The sequence below is a fragment of the Sebastes umbrosus genome, chromosome 16, assembly GCF_015220745.1.
Source record: "Sebastes umbrosus isolate fSebUmb1 chromosome 16, fSebUmb1.pri, whole genome shotgun sequence".
Classification (NCBI taxonomy): Eukaryota; Metazoa; Chordata; class Actinopteri; order Perciformes; family Sebastidae; genus Sebastes; species Sebastes umbrosus.
Window position 1 is genome coordinate 24,898,630 of NC_051284.1, and position 26,111 is coordinate 24,924,740.

Below are 26,111 nucleotides of genomic sequence, written 5' to 3' on the forward strand. Positions count from 1 at the left end.
ATTAACACAACATTCAGTCACAGTCAGTGCATGGAGTGCCCGTGGTGCGGAGAAGATTCATCCTATCATTCTGCCTTGAATTAATTAAAGTAAAAAAAAAAAAAAAAACGGGAGCCGGCTCTTATCGTTTACTTAAAAGAGCCGGCTCTTTGAACCGGCTCGTTCGCTACCGGCACATCACTATTACAGACGCAGACCAAGCAGAGCTATGAGAGGGGCACTGAAATAGACAGAGTGGGGAAATACCCTGAGGACAGTTTTACATTTATCACTCATTAAATGTCTCTACTGTTATTTGTGGATGCAGACTCTTTGCCAGGCAATGCAAATGACTTATACATGTATAAAGGATAAAATAGTGGTAATGAAGTGCTAATACTGTTAATAATGAATGCATGAACTGGTCCTACTAACTTGGCTGTGCAGTCAAAGCCTTATATGGTCTGTGCCACAGACCTCTTATTACTGTCCAAAAACTATTAAAAACACACATAAGAGCCACACACATGGGCAGTGTAGCTTATTTTGTTCTGGTGCTGTAAATATTCAGTAATGTGTAATTAAACAAAGCTGAAATAGTTCCCGGCAAATTCATTATTTACTGCTGTTTAACCTGAGAAACATTTGCTTAGAAACTACAGTGCCCAGCTGTTATAGGGAATTATTTACTCTTTATTAAAAATTATTAGTGACCAGTTATTTAATTAATTAATTAATTAATTGATTAATTTATTTATTTAAGGTTTCTATCTTACCACCATGAAACATACTTTTGTAGTACTTGTTACTTTTAATTCTAACTAACTTATTAAATTATTTAAAAAAATATTTTTATGTTATTTTTTTCTGTAACTTTACTTCTATGGGTGGGAAGAAGGCTGGACCTGTCTGTGTGGGAGTGGGAAGTGATGTGCATGTGTGTATATATGTATGTACATATTAAATGTTAAATGTAAGATATAATTATTTTTTTTGTATTATGGCACCGGTGTTATGTTTTATTATGTTTGTTATGCTATGTTTGGAAAAAAAGGAATAAAAATAATTTTCCCAAAAAATTATTAGTGACCTAAGTTAGAAGAAATGGGCTTGGAGGGCCACAGACAGGGTCTGGAAGTTGAAAAGTATTGAGAGACAGACTAGCAAACAGTTGGTTTTGGTCTTTTAATAGGAGACAACACTTGAGGGAGACCTTTTATTAAGCTGATTTCTTACAATTAAAGAAATTCATTCTATAAAGAGAAACATATGCAAAGCCTTCATTATTATCATAAATCACACCTGTACATGTGTGTTTGTATTTGTACATATTTATGTGTCCATTTCTTTGCTCAAAAAGGTCCCTGATCCCCTGATTCACGAGGCCACCTCTGAGATGTGGTGAATGTTGGACAGGGTGAGCTGAGCCTCCCGCGCCGGGTAGAACCGTCTGGAGCGAAGCCACAGCCTCCCAAACACTCCTGTGATCAGCACCAAGACGACCAGCAGCCCCCCGAGGACAAAGGTCTCCACATGAGGGACTCCGCCTGCATCTACATAAAAAAGGAAGCAGGTGGGAAGCACACTTTGCATATGAATTGTATGCACTTATGTAGAATGTCTTTGAAGATTTAAACGCTAAAGATCCATATGTAAGTTACAGAAATAAACCTACTCAGATCGGGCTTTTCACTGTCGTTTAGTAGTCGTCTGATTGGTCCATAAGACACAGTATGGGACAGAGGGATGTCTCTCCGTATCCTGATTAGTTCATCTTCACCTTCACTGGAACAGTTCTGTTTGGCAAATACATGAGTAAAACATGAATGAAACACAGATACTACAAGTGTATGAGGGGTGGAAGTAACAAAAATTGATAAAAATGCATGTTAAATGAAAAATGGAGTGATAAATTATCAAGTGATTTGATTAATTTATAGCCGATTTGACTAAAACAGTTGTGATATGATAAACAGAGACATGTTTAATCATTTTTCCCTTTTTACATTCATCATTCACAACACAAAATTGCCATTTATCATTTAAAGAAAGTAGCCTCAAGGGTGGAAGTAACGAAAAATAATTGAAGAAAAGGGAACTGATGAAAATCTATGTGAATTTAAAAATAGAGTGATAATGTGTTGAATTTGTGCAGACATTAGCCTGCTCTGTAGTCAGTTGGCGTGGTTTTTGATTGACATTTTGGGCGTAAATAACAAAAATTGCGTTCTGTAAACGCTAAATGTCGTGAGGTCAGAGGTCAAGGGACCCCTTTGAAAATGGCTATGCCAGTTTTCCCTTGCTAAAATGTTGCCCGACTTTGGAGCGTTATTTAGCCTCCTTCCCGACATGGTAGCATGCCATAGTTGGTACCAATGGATTCCAGGTTTTCTAGTTTCATATGATAGCTTCACTCTAACCCTAAAACTGAACCTACTGGAGCCTCTGAAAGACATTAAAGTCAACGATCCCGCCGGCCTCAGGGGGTTAATTCATACGAATTTTCATCACTTCCTTTTTCTTTAATTATTTTATGTTACTTCCACCCTTGAGGCCACTTTCCTTAAATGATAAATGGCAATTATATGTTATGAATGATAAATGTAAAATGCGGAAAATGATGAAACATGTCTCTGTTTTCATCATATCATAGCTGTTTTAATTCATAATTAATTTAATCAAATCACTTGATAATTTATCACGTTTTTATGGCTCCATTTTCAATTCACATGCATATTCATCACCTCCAAGTTGATTTTTGTTACTTCCACCCCCTCATACAAGTCTCAGGGTCAAGCAGTGCACATTTCAAATCGGGACAGCTTAACTACGAGCTCAAACGGCTGAAAAACAATTCTAGGCCGATGGGTCTATATTAAGGCTGCTCATATAGTGGGGCTACTTGTCTGAACTGGCCTCTGACTACCAGTTTGAGGAATGGGTGTTGCACGAGCTCACTCACAGGCTGGCAGAGCCCCGGGGTGTTGTGGCAGATCTGGACGTTGCAGTGGAGGAAGACGTTGGTGTACGAGCTGCCGACAAACTTGAACATTTGTATCCTGAACGTGGCCTCCGGGCCCTGGCCGTTCTTCAGGACGCTCAGGGTCTGTTCGTTTGACAACACCGGGCAGCTATACGGGAAGGGAGACAAAAGAAGTCAGGGAGGCCCGGTGGCAGTGAGGGTGAAATACTGTACTTTAAAAATAGACACAAGGAACACACAAAGCTTAGAAATAATGTAAATACTATCTCAGTGATTCAACAGTGGGAGACAGATTTTCTTTTCCCCTTTGGCATTTTGAAATCATTGTACATTTCATTGCCCTGCTGTTGCTAATGGTACCAAATACTGCCTGGTTGTCAAGGACATGCACAGCTGTTCAACTGAAACGCACGTGGCCTCTCAGACGGGAGTCACATGACCCGGCTCTGAGTGTCTGGCCAGCTCTCTGAGCAACAAATTCTCTTATTTCAGATTTCAACAGCAGCTCCTTTAAGAGGGCTTAGAGCTGTTTGGACACAGTGTAGAAATAGCACACGTGCCATAATCAGGTTTCAACGTAACATCTATAAAGCTATCTTTCATTCAGACTTTTGAAAAGAGACTTTGCCAATGTATAGCTTTTCTTATTTGCTCATATTAAATAATAAAAAAAAATCTCCTTTGTTTAAACTGTTCCTAGGTTTACCTGTCACGGATGAAGGTGTACTGAATATTGCTGTACGGATCGCTGGTTGGCGTCGCCCAGCATCTCTCCATACGCAGCATCAGGTGAGCCGGTATCTGTGGGACACACAGGTGTTGAGTCATTCTTTACACACGGTTATTACTTCTCCATACTAGGCCACAAATTGATGATTCATAGTAAGTAAACAACAGCTGTAGTCTGTACCAAGAGGTTGTAACAACACGGCAGCACTCAAATTACTATCTGGTCTCGGGTCGAGTGTTGTCGGTCGCACAACATATTGCTTAACGTCGTGTAACAACGAGCTTAAGCTACTCCAAAAATAGCTGTCAATAGTAAGCATACTTCAGAGGCTTTAATGTGTTTTTCAAAGCTCAGCATACACAGTCTCTGGACTCTTAGTATTATATTTTACTCCCAGTTTTCCCTTTTCATAGATGGCATCCAAAACACAAAATATTTCTTTACATAACTAAATTGTACACAATCATCATGCCAATTGTAAGGTGTAGCTATTAAGTTGAATATAACTTTAATACTGTGTAGTATAAAAAAACTTTTTTTGTCACTCAAGGTGAAAATTGATATGATGTGCTTAAAAGTCTAACGTTACCTTTGAGACAACTCTTCACCAGCTCTGCCCTACAAGCCAAATGCAGGAACTACATATTTAGTCAAAGTTTAATTAAGACCATTGACATATATTTTCCCCTTGTACATTTGTAATGCCATTTTTTAAAAACAAAACAGCATAAAAACTAGGGCTGTCAATCGATCAATCAATAAAATATTTAATCAAAATTAATTGCAAATTAATCACACATTTGTTATCTGTTCAAAATGTACCTTAAAGGGAGATTTGTCAAGTATTTAATACTCTTATCAACATGGGAGTGGGCAAATATGCGTGATTTATGCAAATGTATGTATTTATTATTAGAAGGTAGGAAGGTTTTCTAGTTTCATATGATACCAGTAACTTCACTCTAGCTTTAAAACTGAGCCCGCTACAACCTAAAAATCGCAAGATGCCTTAAAGAAATTAGTGGCATTAAACCGATTTGTGTTAATGCGTTATCGCGTTAACTTTGACAGCAGAGGTCAAATAGTGAAATTCACTATTTAGTGTGGTTGAGCTTCTTTTAAAACACTTATTTAAATGTGTTAAATTGTAATTCTGGTTCCTTTTGATGTTGGCAGTCATCCTCTTTTTTTTGTCTAGTAATTTCTTTCTGCACATAAAAATTACCATGAAAACTTTGACAAAGATGTTGTCATCCAGCGTCAGTGACGGCACGGTGGTCCATCTGTCCTCAAAGGCGTCATCTTTGTACAGTAACATGGACACCGAGAAGTTCCCATCCTCTGTGTTCAGAGTGATGGTTCTGTAGAGAGCAGACAATTAAAGGAGCTATATATAAAAAAACAAAAAACAAATAACTTTAAATAGATTAAATTAAAAATAAACACTTACCTGACGTCCACTCTGATCATGTTTTCACCATTGGGCTGTTGGACCAGGTAGTTGATGGGGTAGCGGCAGACAAATGTGATGTTGATATAGTTTCTCGTTATAACGTCTGAGTCGTTGTTGTGTATCGTGTTTATGAACATGATGTGTGTTTCATCTGAGGTCTGAGGAGAGAAAATGATAATCAAGTAAGAGACATTTTAATTGCATTTAAGTGCAAATGTTTTATATTTTGCCAATACAAGAAGAGATATCCACGATGCTATTCTGTGTGAGAACCACTGCGGCAATCTGCAGTGAAAGGGAGCTTGAAGAGAGCAGGTACCTGATATCAAGAGGGGGTCTCTTCTTATATTTCATTTAATTTGGTCAATGAAAAACCTCCGGCAGCTCAGCAATCCTGGTGACCCACTAACCCTGACCTGCACTCATCTACCTCGTGGCTGAGATGCTCACAAACAATTTTTTCTAAGTCTAAGTCAAGTTTCAAACGTTCTATCATCATCATCATAGCGTAGAAAACGGCATAGCTATATATATAAGGAAGTCAAAGCATGTACTGTATCATCACTGCTTTACCTATTAGCATACGGTATCATCAATGAAATTATTTCCATTATTAATTAATCTGCCGATTATTTTCTTGATTAATCAATTAATCTTTTGGTCTATAAAACATCATAAAACAGTCTTGTTTTGTCTAACTTACAGTCCAAGAATATTCAGTTTACTACAATGTAAACCCATAAACTCATAAATAGAAATTAATAAAATAAATTATTTATATTAATAATAATAGTAATAATAATAATAATAATAATAATAAATATATATTAATAATATCATTATTATATAATGGTATTATTAATATTATATATATATATAATAAATAATATATAATAAATAAATTATTTTCAACTGTAAGCAAGGTAGTATGGATACTGTTGAAGACAGTTATACAGATACTGTTCTATTTTTCTATTATTGTATATTGTACATAGTGTCCTTTCTTTCTGTATATATTTTCTTCTGTTTATTTCTTATACTTTGTGTTTCCTTGTAAACGTCACTCGGGAGCAGGAAGCAAAGGAAGAATTTAATTGTACAGGGAAACTTGTTTTAACTGTTGCACATGACAACAAACGCTTTGACTTTGACTGTAGGTGTGAATATGGCTGATGTACATAGCTGCAGCATTTCCTGGTTGTGAGAATCACATTAAAACAGGAGCCATTGAGGTCCCTTTATGTACAGTAACCTCTTTCCCAAGCTATAACTTCTACGGTTATCATCCGTCCGTCCACACACTGTAAATGTGAGTGATGCTGTTCAATAGCTGACGTAGGTGAAACCGTAAAATGTGGACGGGTGAAAAGGTTGTGTCCGAGGTTTGTCTGGGCTCCTGCTGAGAGCAGACGGAGGGTGGCTTCTGTGGTCGCCGCCTTGAGCTCTCACATCGGAGACATCTTTTACTACCTCTTGGTAAACACACAACCCCCCACTATGAGCACCACTGACAGGTCTCTCTATACAGCGAGCAACAAGTCTTCATTACGCCACAACTGGCAACTGCACTTGAGTAACCTGAAGGCTCCGGCTACTATCTACTGAAACAAGAGCGAGGACACTGTCATGTTTCAATAAAAAAGTGTCTGACCTTTAAACCCAACAATTCAGTCATTTTCTTGTCTGACGGCGGGTTTAAAAAGTTCAAGGTGAAAGCGAGATTGACAGCTACGGCATTCTTCTGCTTTAGCAACAGCCATCTAATCCAGAGCAGGCTTTACTTTTCCTCCAGCCGCTCTGCGAAAAAACCTTGTAAAACTGCTGAGGTGGAGCGCTGGGAGATTTCCTCCCCGCTGAAAGCCGCGTTAACCTTTTGCTTGCTTTACAAGAAAAAAAAACGCCATGCATTCCAAGCAAGCGATTTCAAGGACACTCGTGTGCTGAAGTAGGGATTTACACTTTGCCAAAGTTTGAATCCACGAGAGTGGCTGGGTTAAAATAATCAGGAGGCTAGCTGGCTAGTGATTTACGGCCATCCTATTCAGTGAACATCAACAAATAATCATCATTTCCATGTAAATCCTGATAATTTAGAACGGCGAGGCCATTCAGGGTCCCCTCGCTGCTTTGAATAAGGTCCTGCGCTGTTGTAGGGAAAAGGAACAACGCCGCCCTTCTTTCTTGACATAAACGCACCACCCCCTTCTTTTCTCTTCACCCCTTTCTGTCTGACTATGTGCCTTTCTCTGTCCATCTTATTATACTTGCTATGAGCTAATTCCAAAGTGAACACAGAGCCTCACAGTCCACGTTTACGTCACAGCAGAAAAAAAAGTGTCTGGTCTTATTCAAGTTATTTTTTACTGTTATGTAAAGTGCAATAAGTGGCTCCTTTTTTTTACAGTAAAAGATCCCGGTTCCCACAACAACCGTAGACATCGTAAAATAGGTAATTTACTATGATGGGGATCTTATGGTGTCAATAATGGAGATACCAAGTGTAGTTTGTCTTCATCTTTTGTTAAAGGTTGTTCTAAATGTCTGAGTTCACGTGCAACGTTTGATTAGTTAAGACTCTTTGACTCCTGCAGACATGGTCTGACTGAGAAGTTAAAATGTTGAGTAAATGATTGAAGGTGATACCATTATTGTTCCACAGTCAGAGAGGTTCGTCTTTATGCTGAAAACGTAGTCGTCTCCGACCTCGACGCCGCGGCAATCCGGATCATTTAGATGCAAATCCCAAACCTAAACAAAAAACAAACAATACAAAAAAATCAATCAATTATTATGCAAAATCGCTCAGCAAATAATTTAGGATATCAGTGAAAGTGGAGGGTAAATACTTTTGAGTTCACTTACATAAACTGGAGGCAGTTTGTTGAGGAAGAAAGCACTGGGAATAACGACCTCCATATGGTCGTTGGTACAAATGACAGTTTCATTGAGCTCTAATAGAAACAAGATTAAAACAGATTAAATCCACACAAAAACATTTCTTTAAGATAATGTGAAGAGATGTTTTCTCTCCTAGATTCCAAGAGTAGATATTTATACTCACTTTGTGTATCACCACATAATCTAATAGACAATCTCTTTTTTTTATACACAAAGTCCAGCCTCCGATATCTAGAGTCAGGGTGTAAACTCTCCTTATTATTAAGTCCTTTTTGTCTTAAAGTCTTATTTTCAAAAAGAAAATCTGCAAGTGGAGGAAGAGTGAAGATTGTTTCACTTTTTTCAAATATTTTCCATAATCAAGTTGCATTTGTCTTGATTCTAGTGCAGAAAAATGCCTTCCCCCTCCTTGATTAAGACACTCACTTGTAGAAAAGTATTACAAAAATTCATTACAGAATGTTTTGCACTTACAAAATACATATTTTAAGACTATGTTATAGACTTGATAAGATGGAGATTTCTTGCAGTGCACAGCTTTCTCCTCTGTGGAGTTGTTATAATTTTAAGAGTCTGTCAGTGGTGGAATGTAACTAAGTAGATTTACTCAAGTACTGTAGTATTTTCATTTTCTGCTACTTTATACTTCTACTCTACTACTTTTCAGAGGGAAATATTGTACTTTTTTCTCCACTAAATTTATCTGACAGCTAAAGTAACTTTTCAAAATAAGACTTTACATACAAACAATATATACATAGTCTTAAAGTATGATGTATTTAATAGATTGAACTACACAAAGAGTATACATAGTAGTTAAAATTAGCATCATCTCGACCAGCTATAACATTAAAATGCTGCTTAAACATTAATGCATCAATAATAATGATCCAATAATGTAATGTAAGTCAGACGGAGGGTCATTTTGCTGCATAATGAGTACTTTTATACTCGATACTTACGATTGTATTGCTACTTTTACCTAAGTAAAGGATCTGAATACTTCTTTCACCACTTCTAAATTACACTACCGGTATTGTGAATAGAAACACCATTTTATAAAAAGAGGTTCTTACTTGACTTGAAGCACTAAATCGTCCCTTTTTGAAAGAACATGTCAAAGTCAGAGAAGCCGATGTTAAACCAATAACCGTCAATATGAGAAATGGCTCTCTAACGACTTCTTGAAGGACTACGTTTTCCCTTAAAAAAGCAGTTAGTTTGACCCTTGACATTTGGTTCCCGGGTGTATGATGTGAGGTGTGAGCTCACCCTCCTCCTCCTCAGGCTGCAGAAACTCTGCCGAGGTGACCATCCTCATGGTGAACAGTAACCAGGCAAAAACCAAACTGGCAGGTGCCATCTTCCAACGACTCTCCCTCTGGTTTTCTCTTAGCTCAGCCACTCCGCTACCTTTTTGGCCCTCTCTGTGAATCTTCTTGGGACTATTCACCACCGCTCGCTGTCCTGTCACCACAAGACGTAGTACCCCTCTCCTACTCCAACCCTCGATACACAGCTCTAATGAACTGGGAGCCTCCCTCCGGCCTTAAAACACCAGCTTGAATGATGTCCCCGCCAACAATGAGATTCCGCACATGAATAGGGGGAACTGAGGGGAGTCCAAGGTAACACGTATGTTACCGCCTACTGCTGCCATGTCCTCTCAGTAAACATCTTACAACTGTTTCTTACTACAGGGAGCAACAACAAGTCTGGTAACCATGTAAAGAGGAGCAACAGTACAGGGCCGGCTCTCTTTGTTGTCTACATCCTTTGTCTGGACATTTTAAAATCTTTACTGGTGCGGGAATCCCAGTCAGTCAGGCGAAAAGAAAAGTCATTACGAGTCAAGGGCAATTCAGCGACGATGCCAAAGAGCTGTGAGTGTACGTGTGTGGTGGAAGACACCGTAAAATACAAGCAAACACAAGAAAGGAAACACTATTTTCATCACATTAAAAAAGACAGGAGAAATGTAATAAAACAGCCACAAATCTGTTATATTTGTCAGACAATTTGTAAAGAACAAAATAAGATAATGTGGCAGATAATGAGGCAGAAAACGTCTCACACTTTCTGACTTTTATGAGTTTAATTTACAAGATTAGTTTCCAAGACACTGAATCTTTTTGTCTTGCAAATAAGACAACCGTAAGTGTTGGGCCGAATTGTCTGGCATTGTTTTTAACAGACAAATAGCTTTAAGAAGATTGTCTGGCAGAAGAAAATACTGCTATAATCTCTCACTTCAATTGTAAAGGAGTGAAAGTGAGTTAAGGTCAATGGCTTCCTTCCTGCTTTCACTTTTACTACACAGAGATAATAACAAGATAATAAAAGCACCGGACAACAAGAGCTGGTCATAACCGGTTGACGTCCTGTCAGACGTTTATTTCCTGATAGTAGTGAGAATACCTCAATCACTGATGTGACTGCAGCATTTAAAATTCCTCCATTTTCGACCTAACAGACAGTGAAGTTGTATATAAATGCATGTACTTAATATTAGATTAAAACAAGCAACAATACAGTTCAGTGTAGTCAAATGTGACCATCAAACATGTACTTGGACAGCAGTTATTGAATCATTAAGTTACAACTATGACAACAAGTGAGCACAAATACTCCAAAGAGATTGAACATTTCAATACAGTTAAGAGACATGTCGTAGTCTGCCGTCAGTGATCTGATAAAATATCATTATCGGGAATGTATTTGATAACATTAGCATGTTCATATAAAAAAGTTGAATGTGCAAAAATCAGAGAACTTCTATCACCGCCGTGTAAAGAGTGAGCGCTGTGTGTCCAGGTGTTGAGGTTCACTCCAGATGTTCTGTGTCTTCAGTGAACAGATCGGCCAGGTCGGCTACCGTCAGCACGGCAGCCTCCGAGTGCTTCATGGTTGTGCTGGTGTGACTAGAATTTAAAAAAGCTTTAATCAGAACTGTCCAACCCTTGAATGTCAACGCTTGCCTCTGAATTTATGGGTTTTAAATTAGGGCTGTCAAAGTGAACGTGATAATAACGTGTTAACGCAAATTCGATTTAACGCATCTAATTTAAGATACTGGCATCATATGAAACTAGAAAGCCTAAGGAATCCATTGGTACCAACCATGTCATACTAGCTTGTCGGGAAGGAGGCTAAATAACGCTCAAAGTGATACTAAATTTTGGCGAGGAAAACCTGTCATGGACATTCTCAAAGGGGTCCCTTGACCTCTGACCTCAAGATATGTGAATAAAAATGGGTTCTATTGGTACCCACGAGTCTCCCCTTTACAGACATGCCCACTTTATGATGATCACATGCAGTTTGGGGCAAGTCATAGTCAAGTCAGCACACTGACACACTGACAGCTGTTGTTGCCTGTTGGGCTGCAGTTTGCCATGTTATGATTTGAGCATATTTTTTATGCTAAATGCAGTACCTGTGAGGGTTTCTGGACAATATGTGTCATTGCTATGTGTAGTTAATTGATTTCCAATAATGAATATATAAATACATTTGCATAAAGCAGCATATTTGTCCACTCCCATGTTGATAAGAGTATTAAATACTTGACAAATCTCCCTTTATGGTACATTTTGAACAGATAAAAAATGTGTGTTTAATTGCGATTTACTATTTAATTGATCGACAGCCCTACTTTAAATACAAACGTGTCGAAAGTACGATTGACTATATTCTGTTACGATTCTTACCTTTTGTCTGCCGTCTTCATCATTGCCTGCATTCTCTCTTCTATGGTGGATTTGATGAGGAATCTGTGAACAAACGTTGGCCTGGTGGACAGAGAGAAAACAACTGAAATTAACACAGAATGTACAAAATAGTGGAGGCACGTCATTAAGTGTAATACTAAAGTAAATACTGTACAGATAACAGCCATGATTGAAGCCATAAAACCTCCAAAACACACAAACACGACGGTAGCTATCAAACAAAATTTCATTGAATGCAGGTCGAAACATCAACACATCTATATATTTTAATCTGGAATTTATCGTCCTCTGACAGACTCGACTCCCGGCGTCTTACTTGGTTTGGCCGATCCGGTGAACTCTGCCGATGGCCTGGAGCTCGTGAGCGGGGTTGAGGATCGGCTCCACCAGCAACACGTGAGTCGCTTCGATGATGTTCAGACCGTTGGAGCCGGTGTGGAGAGGGAGGAGGAGGATGTTGATCTTTTCTTCGTATTTGAAGGAGCACAGATTCTCCTGTGAAAGTGAAGCCAGTGCAATAGTTACGGTCATGTGATTCCTGGCATGTACTTATTTGAGTTCAAGAAGTGTGGGATTTCTTATAAGTTTCAAAACAGTTATCTAAAAAGAAGATCTAAGGGTTATTAATTTGGGATTTAATAGAGGTGTCGAGATATACGGGTATTGACGAGAACCGTGATATACAGCGCCTCTTAAATAATTTTATATACACAGTTATGGTTATAGACTCTCTCTCCACCTCCCTACACTCGTACTTCAAGTGTATTTAATTTGCCAAAAAAGAGAAAAAACGCACAATAAACAAAGTTAAAGATGAATTTGACTGATGGCATTATTATATTTTATTTTTCAAATTGTCTATAGATTTCGCGATAATATTGTTATGGTGAATTCTTTTGGCCACGATAATTGTGTAGTGAAAATCTGATAGCGTGACAGCCTTTATTTTAATCAACACAGAGTCTCCTGAGACATTTTGTGACAGTATTCAATATCTTTTTAATTTTTTCAGCTGAAGCTAAAAGTATTCAGTGTTTACCCCCCAAATTTTACTACAGAAGAACCTCTGAATCTAAATTAAGATCACAACATGCCACAACGTAGCCAACACTGTTTTTTAACGCAGGGCAATCCATCCAAACTCTGGATAAATTCTTAGATTGAAATAAAAAGAAAACACTTTGATCAACAATTTAAAAAAATAAAATAAATATTGGTGATAGGAGTTTTTTTTTTAACTTTTTACACATCAGTGCTCATAGTATATCTGGACAATTTTTTGTGCTATTCGCCAGAGTTTGCTCACTCGCCGTATGTTAAAAAGAGTTGTTCTAAGCTAAGGTCAGTCTGTCTGCATCTGTCTGTCTGTCGGCAGGTATCTCACAAACTTTGGAATGTATTTCCAATCGAATGTTCAGAAGAGATGGCCTTGGGCAAAAAGATAAGATATTGTTGGTGAGCTGGACATTGGATTTCCACTATTATAGGATTAGGGTTGTTTTCTTATCATATGGGTATGTTTGTAGGTCAAAAAATCAATTTAACCTAAATATAAAGCCGTAGGAATGATGTGTTTGGGTGTAGCGGAAAATTGGAGAACTGCTATATCGGCGGAAGACAGACATCAGCGTCGACTTAGAAAGTGTGTGAAAATGTGTTTGGAGAAGTTTTCTGTGACAGGTGAATTTTCCCTGAGTGTTAAACCCCACCTGGTGTAGTTGTGTCGCATATTGCAGGGAAAAGCAACTGTGAGGTTAGCACAACTGTGTGTTAAGAAGCATATTTAGAAATAGTTACAGTGAAAATTCAAACCTGGAATTTGTGAATCCCGTTGATCTGAGAGAACTCCATGTTGTTGTCAAACAAGGCCTTAGCGATGATGTCCAGGACACACAGCCACTGTGCAGGCAGGAGAGACAAAGAAACACTCTGGGTCAGATCCAAACTCCATATCATCAAAATAAATCAGCAGCTTACAGAGCGGGGAGTTTACAGTTACCGTGGAGAAGACGAGACACTTGGCCCCGGGGTCGCTCACTTGAATCTTCTTCAGCGTTCTCACTACGGCCTCCACTTTGGTCGAGTGGCTTCCCTGACAAACACAGGAGGAGCAAAGTTAGAATATAGTGTCAACCAAAGCTGTGTTAAATTACAATTACATACATTACAAAGCATGAATCAAAGTACAATCCCATAATAAGTGCTAGTTATGGTCATAAATATCATCTCAATCATTGAGGTGGGCAACAAAATACATCTAACAACCTTTGGACAATCTGGATTTAGCCATAACTGGTGTTGCAGACTGACCTTGACCGGTATGTCCTGGTCCTGACTGGACGACTGGGTGGTGAACACGTAGGAGATCTCTGTGTGGGACGTGGTCTGCCTACAGATGGCACACTTGATGGCCCGCCGCCTCGAGCCCATGCTGTACTGCTCCACGATGATAGCGATGCACTCGTTGCAGAAGCAGTGACCGCAGATCAGCACTGCCCACTGGAGAAGAGACACAGTCATAAAATCAAACCATATAATGAAAAGTTTGTTTTTAGCTGACGTTTAAAAGAAGTAGCGGTCACCCTTGGAAGCAAACCTAGAGCTGCGAGAAGAGCTTGTTCTGCCGATTTCCGTATGCGCCCCTGAGGGCTTTGTAGGTCAGAAATATAGCTTATAGCTCACCACTAAACAATGCTCACCTCCTGTCCCAGCGGCCGAGCACAGATGGGACACGGCTCTGGGTTCAGCCCTCCAGTAGATTTGTCCTGGGACTGGGGCAAAATAATTCATGTTATTTAGAGTGAGATCCTACCCCACAGTTTGAGATAAAAGTCTCTGAATGAGCTGGGAAAGAATATCTACACTTTGTAGTTACTATGAAATGTAAATTACCTTCTCCAAATTAGTGAGATACAGGTACTGGCCGAGCTTCTTTTGGAGTTGAGACTTGGCCACCGCCTGGTCGTTCAGAAGCTTCACTCTGTTCTGCTCCACCTGGAAGCAAAACAACCGAGGGCAGAGGTCAGGAATGCAATAAAAATAGTTACGGCACAATATTACATCCTTGGAAACATTCACCAACAAAAAACAATGGTGCTCAATACCGGGTCAGAGGAAGACTTTAATTCCTCCATGAACAGTTTATTAATTAGGACCAACCCAGCCGTATTACCTTCATGCTCGTATTAGTGGCAAAATGATAAAGAAAGTAAACTTTAAGGTGATCAGTCAGCGCATTCATTACATAAATTACACTGTAGTTCAGTGTGAAACAATCATCCAAATTATCCAAAACAGAACTCAACTGGTAGGAACAGACTTGCACATCCTGTATCAAGCTATATTCTAGTTTTATTTAAAAAAATTCCCAGGCAATGGGCCGCAGTTGGCCCGTGGGCTGTAGTTTGGTTGTTACCAGTTGTTATAATGAATAATATTAATAATAATAAGATGTTTCATTGTCCTTGACTCACCTCATGCGGCTCGATGATGTGCAGCAGTTTGGGCTTCGGTTCGTCTGGCAGACGCACGCGTAGTCTCTCGGTGGCCATCCCCAGCTCATCGATGGCCGACACGTGGTTCCTCAGCACCATCCAGTACTCATGCAGCACCTGAGAAGGCACAGAGGTAGCTGTCACTCCACTCTTCTTTCTCTCTTTAATATTGGCATTTAAAAGGGGCATTGTGTATATTATTTACAGCCAACAATATGACCATGAAACTCTGCTGGGGGGTGATTGTTGATAAATACCAATCTTACAATGATTAATACACCAGCTGTTGAGATTTCTGGCTTTCCAAACTCACTTTTCTAGCGCATACTCTAACAGCGTAAAGTAGTTTGTTATTAATGAAAATGAATTAAGTGTGTGTACAAACCTTGTACTCTTTCTTCCAGTTCTCAAACAGCTCCATGAAGGTGTTGCCCTCCTCCACCAGCTCCGGATCCATGCGTTTAACTTTGGAAAAAGACAGGATGGCTTTCAGAGAGCGCTCCGTCTCACTGGCTGCCCACAGACCTCGGCTGGTGGTGGGGAGACGGTCGTCCATCAGCCCCTCCTCGTCTTCAATCATCTCTTCGAAGATGGCCGTCTGACCCTTCACCCTGTCGGGGTAATTTTCCTCATTAATCAACGAGTAAAGTTTGCATGCAATTTGACAGATAAGTCTGAAATATTGCTCTACTTACGTGTGAGAAAACAGCTTGGACTCATAATCGATGAAAAGTACATCCGCTTTGCAAAAAACACAACTAGAAAGAAATATTAGTTATAATTAAAACAACAGGCACTGTCAGCATTTAAAAAGCAGAGTTTCATGTTACACCATATTACTGAAACAAAGCTAAAACTGCTGACGTCTTACTTATTGAGTGGCAGTCTCATCGGCCTGAGGTGACAAATGGTGACCTCATCGATCACTTTCTTTGAAGCCGGGCCTTCGAGGCTCTTCACCGCCTCTCGTACAGTCTTCTGGGATTTCATCAAATCCTCCATTTGTGTGGTGAGAAGGAACTGCAGACCACAACCATCACGGAACCTGCAGGATACACCATTTAGCTTTTATCACATTAGTGCAAGGATAACTGTTTAATTATCATCTTATTTTTAAATAAAAAAACAGTTTACTTGTCTGCCATGCTGAGCTTGTTGGCTTGTTGTTTGTAGCTGGACGTCAGCTCGTTCTTGATGCGGGACACCAGGTCGTCGTCGTAGGAGCTGCGGATCGCCCTCTGGATAACTTCCAACCACCAAGGAGTGTTCAGCTTGACCTTCAGAAAGAAAGTTAATCACATGAAGAAAAGACATTTTTGGTTCTGTCTTAATTACAACATTACTCCAAATTCAGATCAATCTGATTTCAGTGTGTCCAAATATAAATATAAACCTTGCTGTAGACTCAAACTTTTAACAAAAGTCTTTCCAGCAATTAAATCTCATTCAGTAAATTAGAAACTAAACTCACGGTAGAGCTAATGCATCTAAAGTCTTGCAGGTACGGTAGGGAAGAAAAAATACCCAACCTAAACAATATAAAACATCATCATAAAACAGCATTTGCTCCCGTTAGGACAAGGAAACTATTTTACTAATTACTATGGTGTGAAACAAACCTGACTTAGTACATTTTCAGGGGACACAAACGGATTTTCTTAAGTTTCCCTGAACCCCACTAAGTCAGGTTTAAATGTAGGTTTATGGCTGATCCCACACACAACATAGTAGTATACATAGTAGCGTACATTCATTTGTCAGATTATCTGTTATAATATGAGGCACGGTTTGCCTCAGTGTAGAGATAAAGGAGTTCTCACTTTGCGTTTCAGCTCCTTGAGGTTCTGTAGCACCGGCTGCAGAGCCTGATGGGCGTCCGCTACCTCCGAGTCGTATTTGGTCATGTAGTGCTGTCGCAGCTGCTCTGCCTGCAGAGACACGGAGAGGAATAGAAACAAAATGATTATTAAAAACCAAAATAATGCGGATACGAAAACTATAAATGTGAAATAAATGTGTTCTGCCTGAGTGAAATATTTATGAATTACCTCCTCACTTAGTCGGTGATCTCTCAGCGTGGGAGGTATCCCAGGATGCTTTGCGCTCAGCAGTTCCATCACATTGTGGGTAGCATGAAGTCTCTGATTTACCACAAAAAAGACACAAATCATCAGACATTTTAATATAAACTCACAGTTTATAAACTATCCACAGTGGTTAGAAATAAAAATCTAATGTGCATCATGAATGTCTGTAGAATCAAAACCTTAAAGACTCTTGTCTCTTGTGAGAAATGAACCCCTTCATATGTAAATCACAGACGTGATGAATGGGATGTGAACGTATACCTGTAATGAATCTGTTTTCAGGCGGCCTTTGTGCTCCTCTGATGAACGAAGCACTTCTCTATACATCTCTGTCGCCTCTACAAACTCATCTGCAGGTTGCAAAGGAGACGGTGATTATTAGCGACACTCAACATGTCCCGTCACATGTGGAGCTTATGAGACGCGCTACTCCAGCCACATTATGCACATGCTGCAACAAAACGTCTCGACACACAAAGATGAGATCATGGCTTGTGTTGTGTTTGAACTGATTCCCATGGGAAACTGGGAGCAGTGGGAGCACAAGTACAGAGGTTGGGTTCTATACCTCTGATGATGTGGATTCCAGCCAGGCCGTTGAGTGCACACACCAATTGTCTGTGAGCTTCTTCACACTCCACTCGACATTTCTTCTGCAGGGACTTCAGGAGCTCCTCCATCGTCATGGTGCTGGGAAGGAGGGGACACAAACACACTCAATAAACCCTCCAACGCAAATGGATCAACTTTAAATAAACACAAATACACATTGTATAGCTGACAAAAAGGTTGCTGCGGTCTATTACCGTTACTAATGCTGTGATTTAGTCTAGCTAGATTGGTAATTAACCGTTGCAGCTGCCTTCAGATAAAGAGCTCTCCTTTCGCCTTGAACACATAATGCAAAGTGTCATCTACCTTTTCTGCAGAGGCAGGAACTCCCCCCTCACGGCCTGCGGATGGCAGCAGGCCTGACGCAGCCTCAGCAGCGGACACAGGATGGTGTGGACGGTGCGGCGGTCCAAGCTGCCAAGTTTCAGGCTCCAGTCGGAGATCTTCCTGAGTTTGACCAGAGCGTCCTGGGAGCAGACCTCGTGCTGACGGTGGTAAAAGTGACCCTCGACGGGGGAGAAGTCTAGCCAGTGAACCTCCTCCGTCTGAGGGGGAATCTGGATCTGGAAACACAACACGGAGCAGGTCATTAAACACAGTTGAACTACAATTTCTGAAATGCAACATTATGTCTTTTCATTATTGAAATTGTTCTTTAAATCAGTAAAATCAATTCAAAGTAATTTATAGTTTAAATTTTGGTCACAAAAATGCAGAATTTTTGTTGTCCTACCTGATCAATGACGTCTTTTTTAGCTGAACGCCACAATAATTGAGCAATTACAATGTACAGCGGCTCGGTGTTTCCACGGCGATAAGGGCGATAAAGCAGCTGGTCCCACCAGTGTTTCACCCAGTAAGGGTCAACTCCCAGGAAAAGTACAAGGCCGTACAGATCTGCACAGAAAACATCATCAGTTTAGAAATTAATTTTGTTGTCTAAATCAGGTTTTGATGATTTTTAAACATTGTTCAGAGTCTTAAGAGACAAATCACGTAGCCTCTTACTCAAGGCCTGCTTTGGTGATTTGGATATTTTCTTCTATGTAATGATTTTTTCTGGTTTTACCTTCTAAGCCTCTCTGGACAGGAGTGCCACTGACACACCAGCGGTTGACAGATGCGAGACGTAGAGCCATCTCTGCAGCCTGATGGTAAAATAAAATACATACTAAATTAAAACATTGTATTAAACACATAGTCTGACATCTCACACACAACCTATGAATAAATAAGATTTTAGCTACACATTCACAATGCTGAGGTCAGAATCAATATGGTTTTCTAATACAGAAATAAGGTTATAAACACAAAAACTACCCATTATCCTCTAAGATAACTACCAAACCACAAGACCTGATTTCGGGATTTCCTTCCTCTCACCTTGGCAGTGGGACATTCAACCATCTGAGCCTCGTCCAGACAGATGCGCCACCACTCCACAGCCACCAAAGGACTGGGTATGGCCATGTAGCGCTTCTGGTTGCGAAAGCGGCGTCCGTCCTTGCTGTTGCTGTGGGGAATGTCGACGTAGTTGAGCTCCGACCGCAGCACGTCGTACGTGGTGATGACCACATCCTGCTCGGCGAGCATGTGTGGCTGGATGAACCCGTGCTTCTTCACACCCTGATAAACCTGAGGTAAAGAAGACATATTAATTAGTTCTTTAAGCTGAACATTTTTGTGGAAGTGAAAGAGAATGCAGGTTAAAGTGTGAGAGCTAAGAGGAGAGAAGTGAGTACATGCATTAACGAAGAATAAAAGTCAAGTCAAAATATTACGCCGTATTGCAATTTCGATAAAATTGATTAATTGTCCAGCCCTATACCAAAAGACTCGTATACCCATCCATATCCTCACCAGCACTCGCAGCGAGGAGGACCTGATGTGCCGGTTGATCTCCTCCACCCACTGGTGGCATATGGAGCTCGGGGAGATGATGAGGGTGGCGCCGGTGGAGACGGGCTTCATGGCGACCAGGCAGTGAGGGCAGTAGAAAGGTGTCGTTTCAAGGCTCTCTTCTTTGTAGTTCACACAGTCTGCGTGTTGCCACAGTTGGCAGTTCAAACACTGGACACGAGCCTTGTAGTCGACGATGCCCAACTCACCACAGATGCACTCGAAGCGGTAGTCCGGGGTGTTGAAGGGGACAACAGACTCTCTGGTGGGGGTTTCTGTCTCCTCTGGTTCAAGCTGAGGAGCTTCACCCCTCTCTTCAAGTAGATCATCCATTCTGGGTACATCCTGCAAATCACTTTTATCCTGAGACATCTGTAAGACTGTGGTAGACGTATCCAGCATGTCATCTGACTGATCTGCTTTCTTGTTCAGACTTTCATCCCATCCCGTCTTTGTTTCCGTCTCCTCCGGTGCCAGACAGTCCGATCCAGGGGAGTACTGATCTCTCTGATCTTCTGTAAGAAGAGAGTTTTGCAGAGCTGCTTCTGCTTTCTCTTTTGCTCGTCTCTGAAACATTTTCCTGGGCGAGCTCTCTGTGTTTTTGGAGTTCTACCAAAAAAAGATATGAGACAAAAGTTCAATAATACAACCAAGTAATATTTGCAGCATAAAACATTCAGAATCTAATCTCTTTATTCTTACAGACTTGGATGCTCCTGCTGATGTCTTCTTTGTTTCTTTGTAGTTCTTTCCCAGTTTAAATGACCCGGCCAAGCCACGACCTTTGACCCGGTTGACCAGGCCTTCGTCAATCAGCTTCACCATCGTCTTCTTCATGTGGTTGCGGTTTTTTAGGAGGTCATAACCATAAGTGGCGCGAATGTAGGTGAAGATGGCGTTGACGGATGCTCCTTTGCCGGATCTCATCTCCTTGATTGCGGTGAGGAGCATGACACGCACGGCTGCACACAAATAACCAGATTAGTGTAAAAAATATCTAACTCAAAGTGCATTAAAAGCTGTGATGACTGAGAAGACGGTGAGTGACATACTTGGGTAGGATATTTTTATTTTAGGCTGAGCTTCAGACTTGCAGCGGATAACTTTCTCCCTCTCTAGGGGACGAGGAGGTACGAAATAATTTACGGCTCTTCCCTGCAAGACCAAAAGAGATAAACAATTTAACACTTTGACAAAGTAGCTGATGCCGTCTTCACAGAGCACATTAAAATAAATAAAACAGTAGAAAAAAATCCTTCATGGCAGTAATAGGGTGAAGGTACAGAGAGAGAAAAATGAGGGGAAGAAAAAAGTGAAATTCTGCATTCGTAACTATAGCTGCCTGCTGATCCTCACCACAGGCAGGGTGAGGGCCTCGTGCTCCAGACCCTGTCGGGTGTGAAACAGGATGAGAGCCAGAACCTCCACCGTCTTTCCCAGCCCCATTTCATCAGCCAAGATCCCACCGGGCCACTCCACGCCCGCCAGGGGAAACTCTCGGATTAGGCTGCAAAAAAATAAAATAAAAAAATGCTGAAAAATACTTTCATCTATCACTTAAAAAGTAATCCTTGAAGCTAAAGCAAAACAGAGGTAAGGACATTAAAATAGCAAATTAAAGGGTCAGTTCAGCTAAATTCAAAAAGACATATTTCCCCAGTTACCTCTAGTGGTATCTATCCATGCAGATATGTTTTGGTTTTATGTGCTGAGGTTTTGAGATACCAGTTCATGACACTACTGCTGCTGACCCAACACAATGGAGATGAATGGGATTTAATTTGTGCTGCTCAAAGAAGTGAATATATACATATAAAATAAGATGTGTTCAATTCTCAGCACATAAAACTGAAACATTTTGCCGGGGCAGATAGTACTAGTGGTAAGATAGAAATATGTTTCTTATGATTTAAGAGAACTGACCTGTTAACATTCAAGTTCTTACCAGCCGGTAAAGGGGTTGTAGAACAACTTCTTGCCGCACAAAGTGATCAACTCCCGCCAGAGGAAATGTAGAATTTGTTCTGCAAAGAAAAAGGAAATATTGACGTAGCTATCATCGTCCTAACGTAGGCCTTTTCCACCTCAGGAACTTAACTTGGCTTTTGTTTCCACTGAACTCTTCCCGCTTTGCGGGCGAGTTCCTGAACCTAAATTTCAGCAGTGCTCAAGAGGTGCTACCAAATCCAATTTCCAGGTTCCAATTTCAGGGAAAAGAGTCTAAAAATGTATGTTACACTTTGGAAAAAGGTTGGCAGTAACGTATGTGCATGATTTGTAGTTAAGTGCAAAACCACTAGAACAGCCCCCTTCAGCCTCATCCTAAATTTCAAAGTTTTACATCTCATGAGACTGCAGCAGTTGTACCAGACAAGAAGTGAGCATACCTTTCGGTGAAGAGTTCCTATATTTTTCTCTCTGCACCATCCAGTTGACGGCCTGGCTCTGGTAGGGTCTGAGAACAGGAATCAAAGCTTTGTGCTGGACGTCATAGGTCACCTCCTGGCTGTCTCTCTGGTGCAGATGTCTGACGTAATCATAGAGCTCCTCCACATTTTGCCTCTCCAGGTCGGTGTCACATTCCTCCTCCTCGTTCACTACAACTTCTAACATGGAAAATACAGCAGAGAAGTCAAGGATTTTATTTTGAGAACTTGGATCACACAGGATGCATTAGACATTAGGACCAGACTCTTACCGGGGATAATGAAATCGTAGAAATACTCCATCAACTTCTGCATTAGTTGATTTGCTTTCTTCATCCGAGCGTTTCCCTCGCTGAGGAACTCGGGCTTCCCGAGCCCAGCTTCCAGCAAGTAAATCCCCACCTGCCAGATGCAGACAAACAACAGCTGGTGGAGGAAATGTCTCAACATCTTTCACACACATACAGTATCACCATAAACACAGTTTATCTGGCTACCTGATGATGAAGAAACGGACATAATTAGTAATATATATATTTTTCACTCCATCCTCTCTGAGATCCTTTCATACCTTGACTGAGCCCTCTTTTTCCTGGTGGCAGAGCTGCACCACCGCCCTCTTCTGCATCCAGTCGAGGTCCTCCAGCGGGATCACACTGAGGCTGCACTCTGCCGTGCAGGTGTCCTCATCAGGCCTCCACTGCAGCCCTGAGCTCTCATCACAGCTGCTGTAACTGAGGCAGAGCTGCTCACCCATCTTGTGGAGCACGAACGCTCTCTGTTCACAGTCGGATGGGATCCTAGCCGCCCGAACGCTGAACTCCCCAATGAGCGCCTTCCAGATGTTGCCCAGCTTCAGAGCTGGCAGCACGGTGAGGTTGAGGGAGGCCGAGGCAGAGGTGCTGTCTGACGACGTACCGGGAAGCTCCTCTGTAAAGCGGACGGAGCTGGTACAGGCGGCCTCCAGGACGTCCTCAGTGGCTGAGAGAAAGGAACTGCTGGGAGGAGGGTCAACAGGAAGGATGGAGCAGATCGGTGTCTGGTCATCCTCTTGGATCTCCTCGTTCTTGCGATCGTCCAGCATGTTCCATTCCAACTTCTTCTTGGCGTCTTCGTCCACCCTCACAGGAGGGGCCCTCTTTCTTCGGCTACTCATGGTTACACTCTACACAGAAAGCAAATTAAGTGTTAATAACAAAAGTCATTTTACTTGAAATGTATTTATTACTACATCAGCAGCATACTGTATGACACATATTTATATTTGGTAGACAAAGTGAGCTCCTTTTAACACCAAACTGATGACCGCTTATAATATCTTAAAGACGCTATTGATAACATTGATAAGTGCAAAACCTTCCTAAGTTTGTAAAACAAAATATAACAAATATATATATATATATATAATGAATTGTTATTTATTAAAATAATAAATTGTACTCCAGCAAATTGGTAAAAAATCTTTAAAATTAACAGGATTTTTTTGATTAATTACAATCCAAGTGTAAACCTTTTTAATGTAGCTGCAACAAATTGGTCAAAATGTAAACATGAATTAAAATCCCAGTATAGTATAGTATATAAACATAGAACTGAATTGATTATATCGGACCCATTGCCACAGATACCCGATCCAGCTATTTGAGTCAGTATCGACCCGATATCTGATCCGGTATCGTATCAGTGTATCCCTATTTTTTTTCTACAGGCACTTTCAATATGTAGAAATTAGTTGTTAGTAGTTCAATTAAATAGTTATCTTTCAAAGAAGACTGTGTATTTCAGTCTGTGGGGTGGATTTGTGGAATGGGTTGGGTGATGGGTTGAAAGGGAGCACAAATATAAATCAATTTAAAAAGCTATACAAGAAAGATATTTTTGGGAGGTATATGGTTGAGGAAGAGTTGTGATAAGGGTTGTGTTAAAGGTTGGTTATATACTTTTTAACTCCGGATGTATTTGTGGGTTGTAAATAAATTTGGGATGCTGTTCATATATTCAGCTTGGGATGTAAATAAATCTGGGATAGTTTTCATATTATATTATATTATCATTCTATGATATATGAGTTAATAGAGGAGAAGTGAGAAAGGGGTGGGGAAATATACGTTTTTCTTCTACCTACTCCTTTTCGGACACTATAACTCTTGTTATTATTTTGTATCTGTTTTTATTTATTATATGTTTGAAATAAAGTCTTTCATTCATTCATTCATTCATTGGACTTAAATGTATTCAGTAATTCACAAGACAATGGTTAACATTTGAGAAAAGTCAGAAAAAAATAAACATTAGTGCAACAGCATTGTTTCTTGTAATCATATGACCTCTTAGATTTTATCTGGGGACCTTTTGGAGGGCCAAGACCCCCATGTTGGGGACCACTAATACAAATACTGTTAGATTGATCAAAACCAGATAAGATAGTTGCTATTTACCCTCATTTAACTGAGCTTTCAGCCTGTGTCCACCACTGGGACTTTATCATCTTGTGTATCAGAGGCTAGTTCAGGTTCAGGTGTAGTATTAAGCTGCCAGTGGGAGTGGCAGGTATGCAATCAAACCACTTCAACAGTAGCCAGCCAGGTAGGCTATAAGGTGGCTAAAGGAGGAACATTAACAGCTAACTTCTCTCACTTCACATCTCACCTAACTGCAGAGTATCCTGCTTGTTTATCAGTAAACAAAGCTCACATTAACTCACATTGCTAGCTTGCTAATAGATATATCAGATAATTTACATATTTACTAACAAATTACTGTTTTAAAATGTGCATTTTCCTTTTAGGTGAAAGTGTTTTTGTCTAAAGAAAGCAGAGCTTCACTATATAAACCCTGTTGCACAGTGAAAACGCTGTGAGTCTGTGAGTCTGTGTGGCTGCGGGTTTTTTATCATCGCTTCACTGCAAACAAGCCAAATAAAAACAAGCACGTTTACTTTTATAGCCTCCCACAAACGGATCTGGTTCCTATCGCTGCATCAGAAGTGGTTTCAGGTCCCAGCAGCTCCAGATAATCAGGCTAACACGAACCAAAACACACCAAAACACCAAAACACTTCATCCACCGACTCTAATGTTGCTGTCCGCCATGTTTAAATACCGGAAGTGATGTCAGAGCGGAGGGATGTGTTTTGGGCAGCGAAGGCAACTTCCGGCTTCAACTGCTGCTGCTGATTTGATCACTACTTTTATTTGTATACTATTTTGATATGAGTAATAACGAGTAAATATAAGTAATAAATGTCTACTCTACAAATTAAAAAATTCTGTAATTTTTTAATTTAAAAAAAATAATTTTATACTATATTTTTTCCCTTTTTCGAGGTTATTTTCATATATGCAATTTACAGTCCCTAATAACAAGTAGTTGTTCTTATAGACAAACTCATTAAGTAAACTAGAGAAAACAGCTTCAACATTCAAAATTGAAATAAAATTAAGAAAATAAATAAATAATAATAATAATAATAATAGTAATAATAATAATAATAATATTAATAATAATAATAATAATAATAATAATAATAATAAAAGGAAAGAATAGAATTTAAAAAAAAACAACATACAAAACTAAAATAAATTTCTGTATTTTTCTGGGCACATTTTGTTTTGTTTTCAACCTACGTTTAGTACTTTTGATTAAATAAAAAGATTCTGATTTTAATTATCTTTTTCTCTAATAAACGGTTTGCAAAAGAAGATTAAAATTGTGTTAAAAAATACTTTTTTGTCAAGATATTTTATTGTTTTTCAAAGTTTTTGTCCCACAATAGTAAAAGATGCAAAATATGTATACATTTCAATTCAATTTCAATTC

General features: G+C 39.9%; 3 protein-coding genes and 1 long non-coding RNA gene across 9 annotated transcripts in view; 2 read left to right on the top strand and 2 right to left on the bottom strand.

Moving 5' to 3' along the window:
• Nucleotides 1-1,149: 1,149 nt before the first annotated feature.
• Nucleotides 1,150-10,251, bottom strand: si:dkeyp-110a12.4 (pancreatic secretory granule membrane major glycoprotein GP2). Its single transcript, XM_037796213.1, has 9 exons — nt 9,316-10,251; nt 8,008-8,096; nt 7,789-7,893; nt 5,143-5,303; nt 4,918-5,053; nt 3,669-3,763; nt 2,942-3,110; nt 1,655-1,775; nt 1,150-1,532 (listed from the first exon to the last, which is right to left on the bottom strand). Exons 1-9 carry the CDS (start codon nt 9,404-9,406, stop codon nt 1,357-1,359), a joined length of 1,143 nt encoding a protein of 380 aa, XP_037652141.1. The 5' UTR covers nt 9,407-10,251; the 3' UTR covers nt 1,150-1,356.
• Nucleotides 1,416-19,970, top strand: LOC119504134. 4 transcript variants are annotated; one of them, XR_005210518.1, is made up of 9 exons: nt 1,416-1,552; nt 3,663-3,751; nt 12,070-12,170; nt 15,272-15,401; nt 15,673-15,887; nt 18,285-18,552; nt 19,045-19,121; nt 19,359-19,607; nt 19,831-19,970. It is a non-coding gene; the product is annotated as an uncharacterized LOC119504134 (long non-coding RNA). The 4 variants fall into 4 exon arrangements; XR_005210520.1 differs by having other exon boundaries at nt 15,275-15,401; XR_005210519.1 differs by lacking the exon at nt 15,272-15,401 and having other exon boundaries at nt 16,442-18,552.
• On the bottom strand, nt 10,402-25,551 carry shprh (SNF2 histone linker PHD RING helicase). Of its 2 annotated transcripts, XM_037796208.1 has the most exons (30): nt 25,231-25,551; nt 22,864-23,457; nt 22,565-22,694; nt 22,254-22,472; nt 21,812-21,890; nt 21,223-21,373; nt 20,919-21,021; nt 20,569-20,828; nt 19,828-20,475; nt 19,351-19,602; nt 19,037-19,115; nt 18,701-18,864; nt 18,274-18,530; nt 17,924-18,045; nt 17,617-17,705; nt 17,317-17,409; nt 17,089-17,196; nt 16,403-16,545; nt 16,140-16,313; nt 15,964-16,026; nt 15,654-15,879; nt 15,248-15,385; nt 14,667-14,768; nt 14,474-14,545; nt 14,085-14,273; nt 13,774-13,866; nt 13,587-13,673; nt 12,091-12,269; nt 11,754-11,834; nt 10,402-10,964 (listed from the first exon to the last, which is right to left on the bottom strand). In XM_037796208.1, exons 2-30 carry the CDS (start codon nt 23,446-23,448, stop codon nt 10,868-10,870), a joined length of 4,983 nt encoding a protein of 1,660 aa, XP_037652136.1. In that variant the 5' UTR covers nt 23,449-23,457; nt 25,231-25,551; the 3' UTR covers nt 10,402-10,867. The 2 variants fall into 2 exon arrangements, with proteins under 2 accessions (XP_037652136.1, XP_037652137.1); XM_037796209.1 differs by lacking the exons at nt 22,254-22,472; nt 22,565-22,694; nt 22,864-23,457; nt 25,231-25,551 and having other exon boundaries at nt 21,790-21,889.
• The window catches only part of grm1b (glutamate receptor, metabotropic 1b), a 34,514-nt gene continuing 29,080 nt past the window's right edge, over nt 20,678-26,111 (top strand). For both annotated transcript variants that reach the window (XM_037796210.1, XM_037796211.1), the window contains exon 1: nt 20,678-20,806. The gene's annotated coding sequence lies outside the window, so the exon portion shown is untranslated. The remainder of the gene's footprint in view (nt 20,807-26,111) is intronic.

What these genes read in the sequence shown, in the direction of transcription:
- shprh (XM_037796208.1), bottom strand. Translation starts at nt 23,448, where the DNA reads ATGAGTAGCCGAAGAAAGAGGGCCCCTCCTGTGAGGGTGGACGAAGAC. An exon ending in TTCCTGCCTCTGCAGAAAAG is followed by an intron (nt 18,046 to 18,273) that starts GTAGATGACACT and finishes CCTCCTTCCCAG; the next exon opens with CACCATGACGATGGAGGAGC. An exon ending in ATCTCACTAATTTGGAGAAG is followed by an intron (nt 14,546 to 14,666) that starts GTAATTTACATT and finishes ATTTTGCCCCAG; the next exon opens with TCCCAGGACAAATCTACTGG.
- si:dkeyp-110a12.4 (XM_037796213.1), bottom strand. Translation starts at nt 9,406, where the DNA reads ATGGCACCTGCCAGTTTGGTTTTTGCCTGGTTACTGTTCACCATGAGG. An exon ending in ACAAACTGCCTCCAGTTTAT is followed by an intron (nt 7,894 to 8,007) that starts GTAAGTGAACTC and finishes TTTTTTGTTTAG; the next exon opens with GTTTGGGATTTGCATCTAAA. An exon ending in TCTTTGTCAAAGTTTTCATG is followed by an intron (nt 3,764 to 4,917) that starts GTAATTTTTATG and finishes TGTGTCCCACAG; the next exon opens with ATACCGGCTCACCTGATGCT.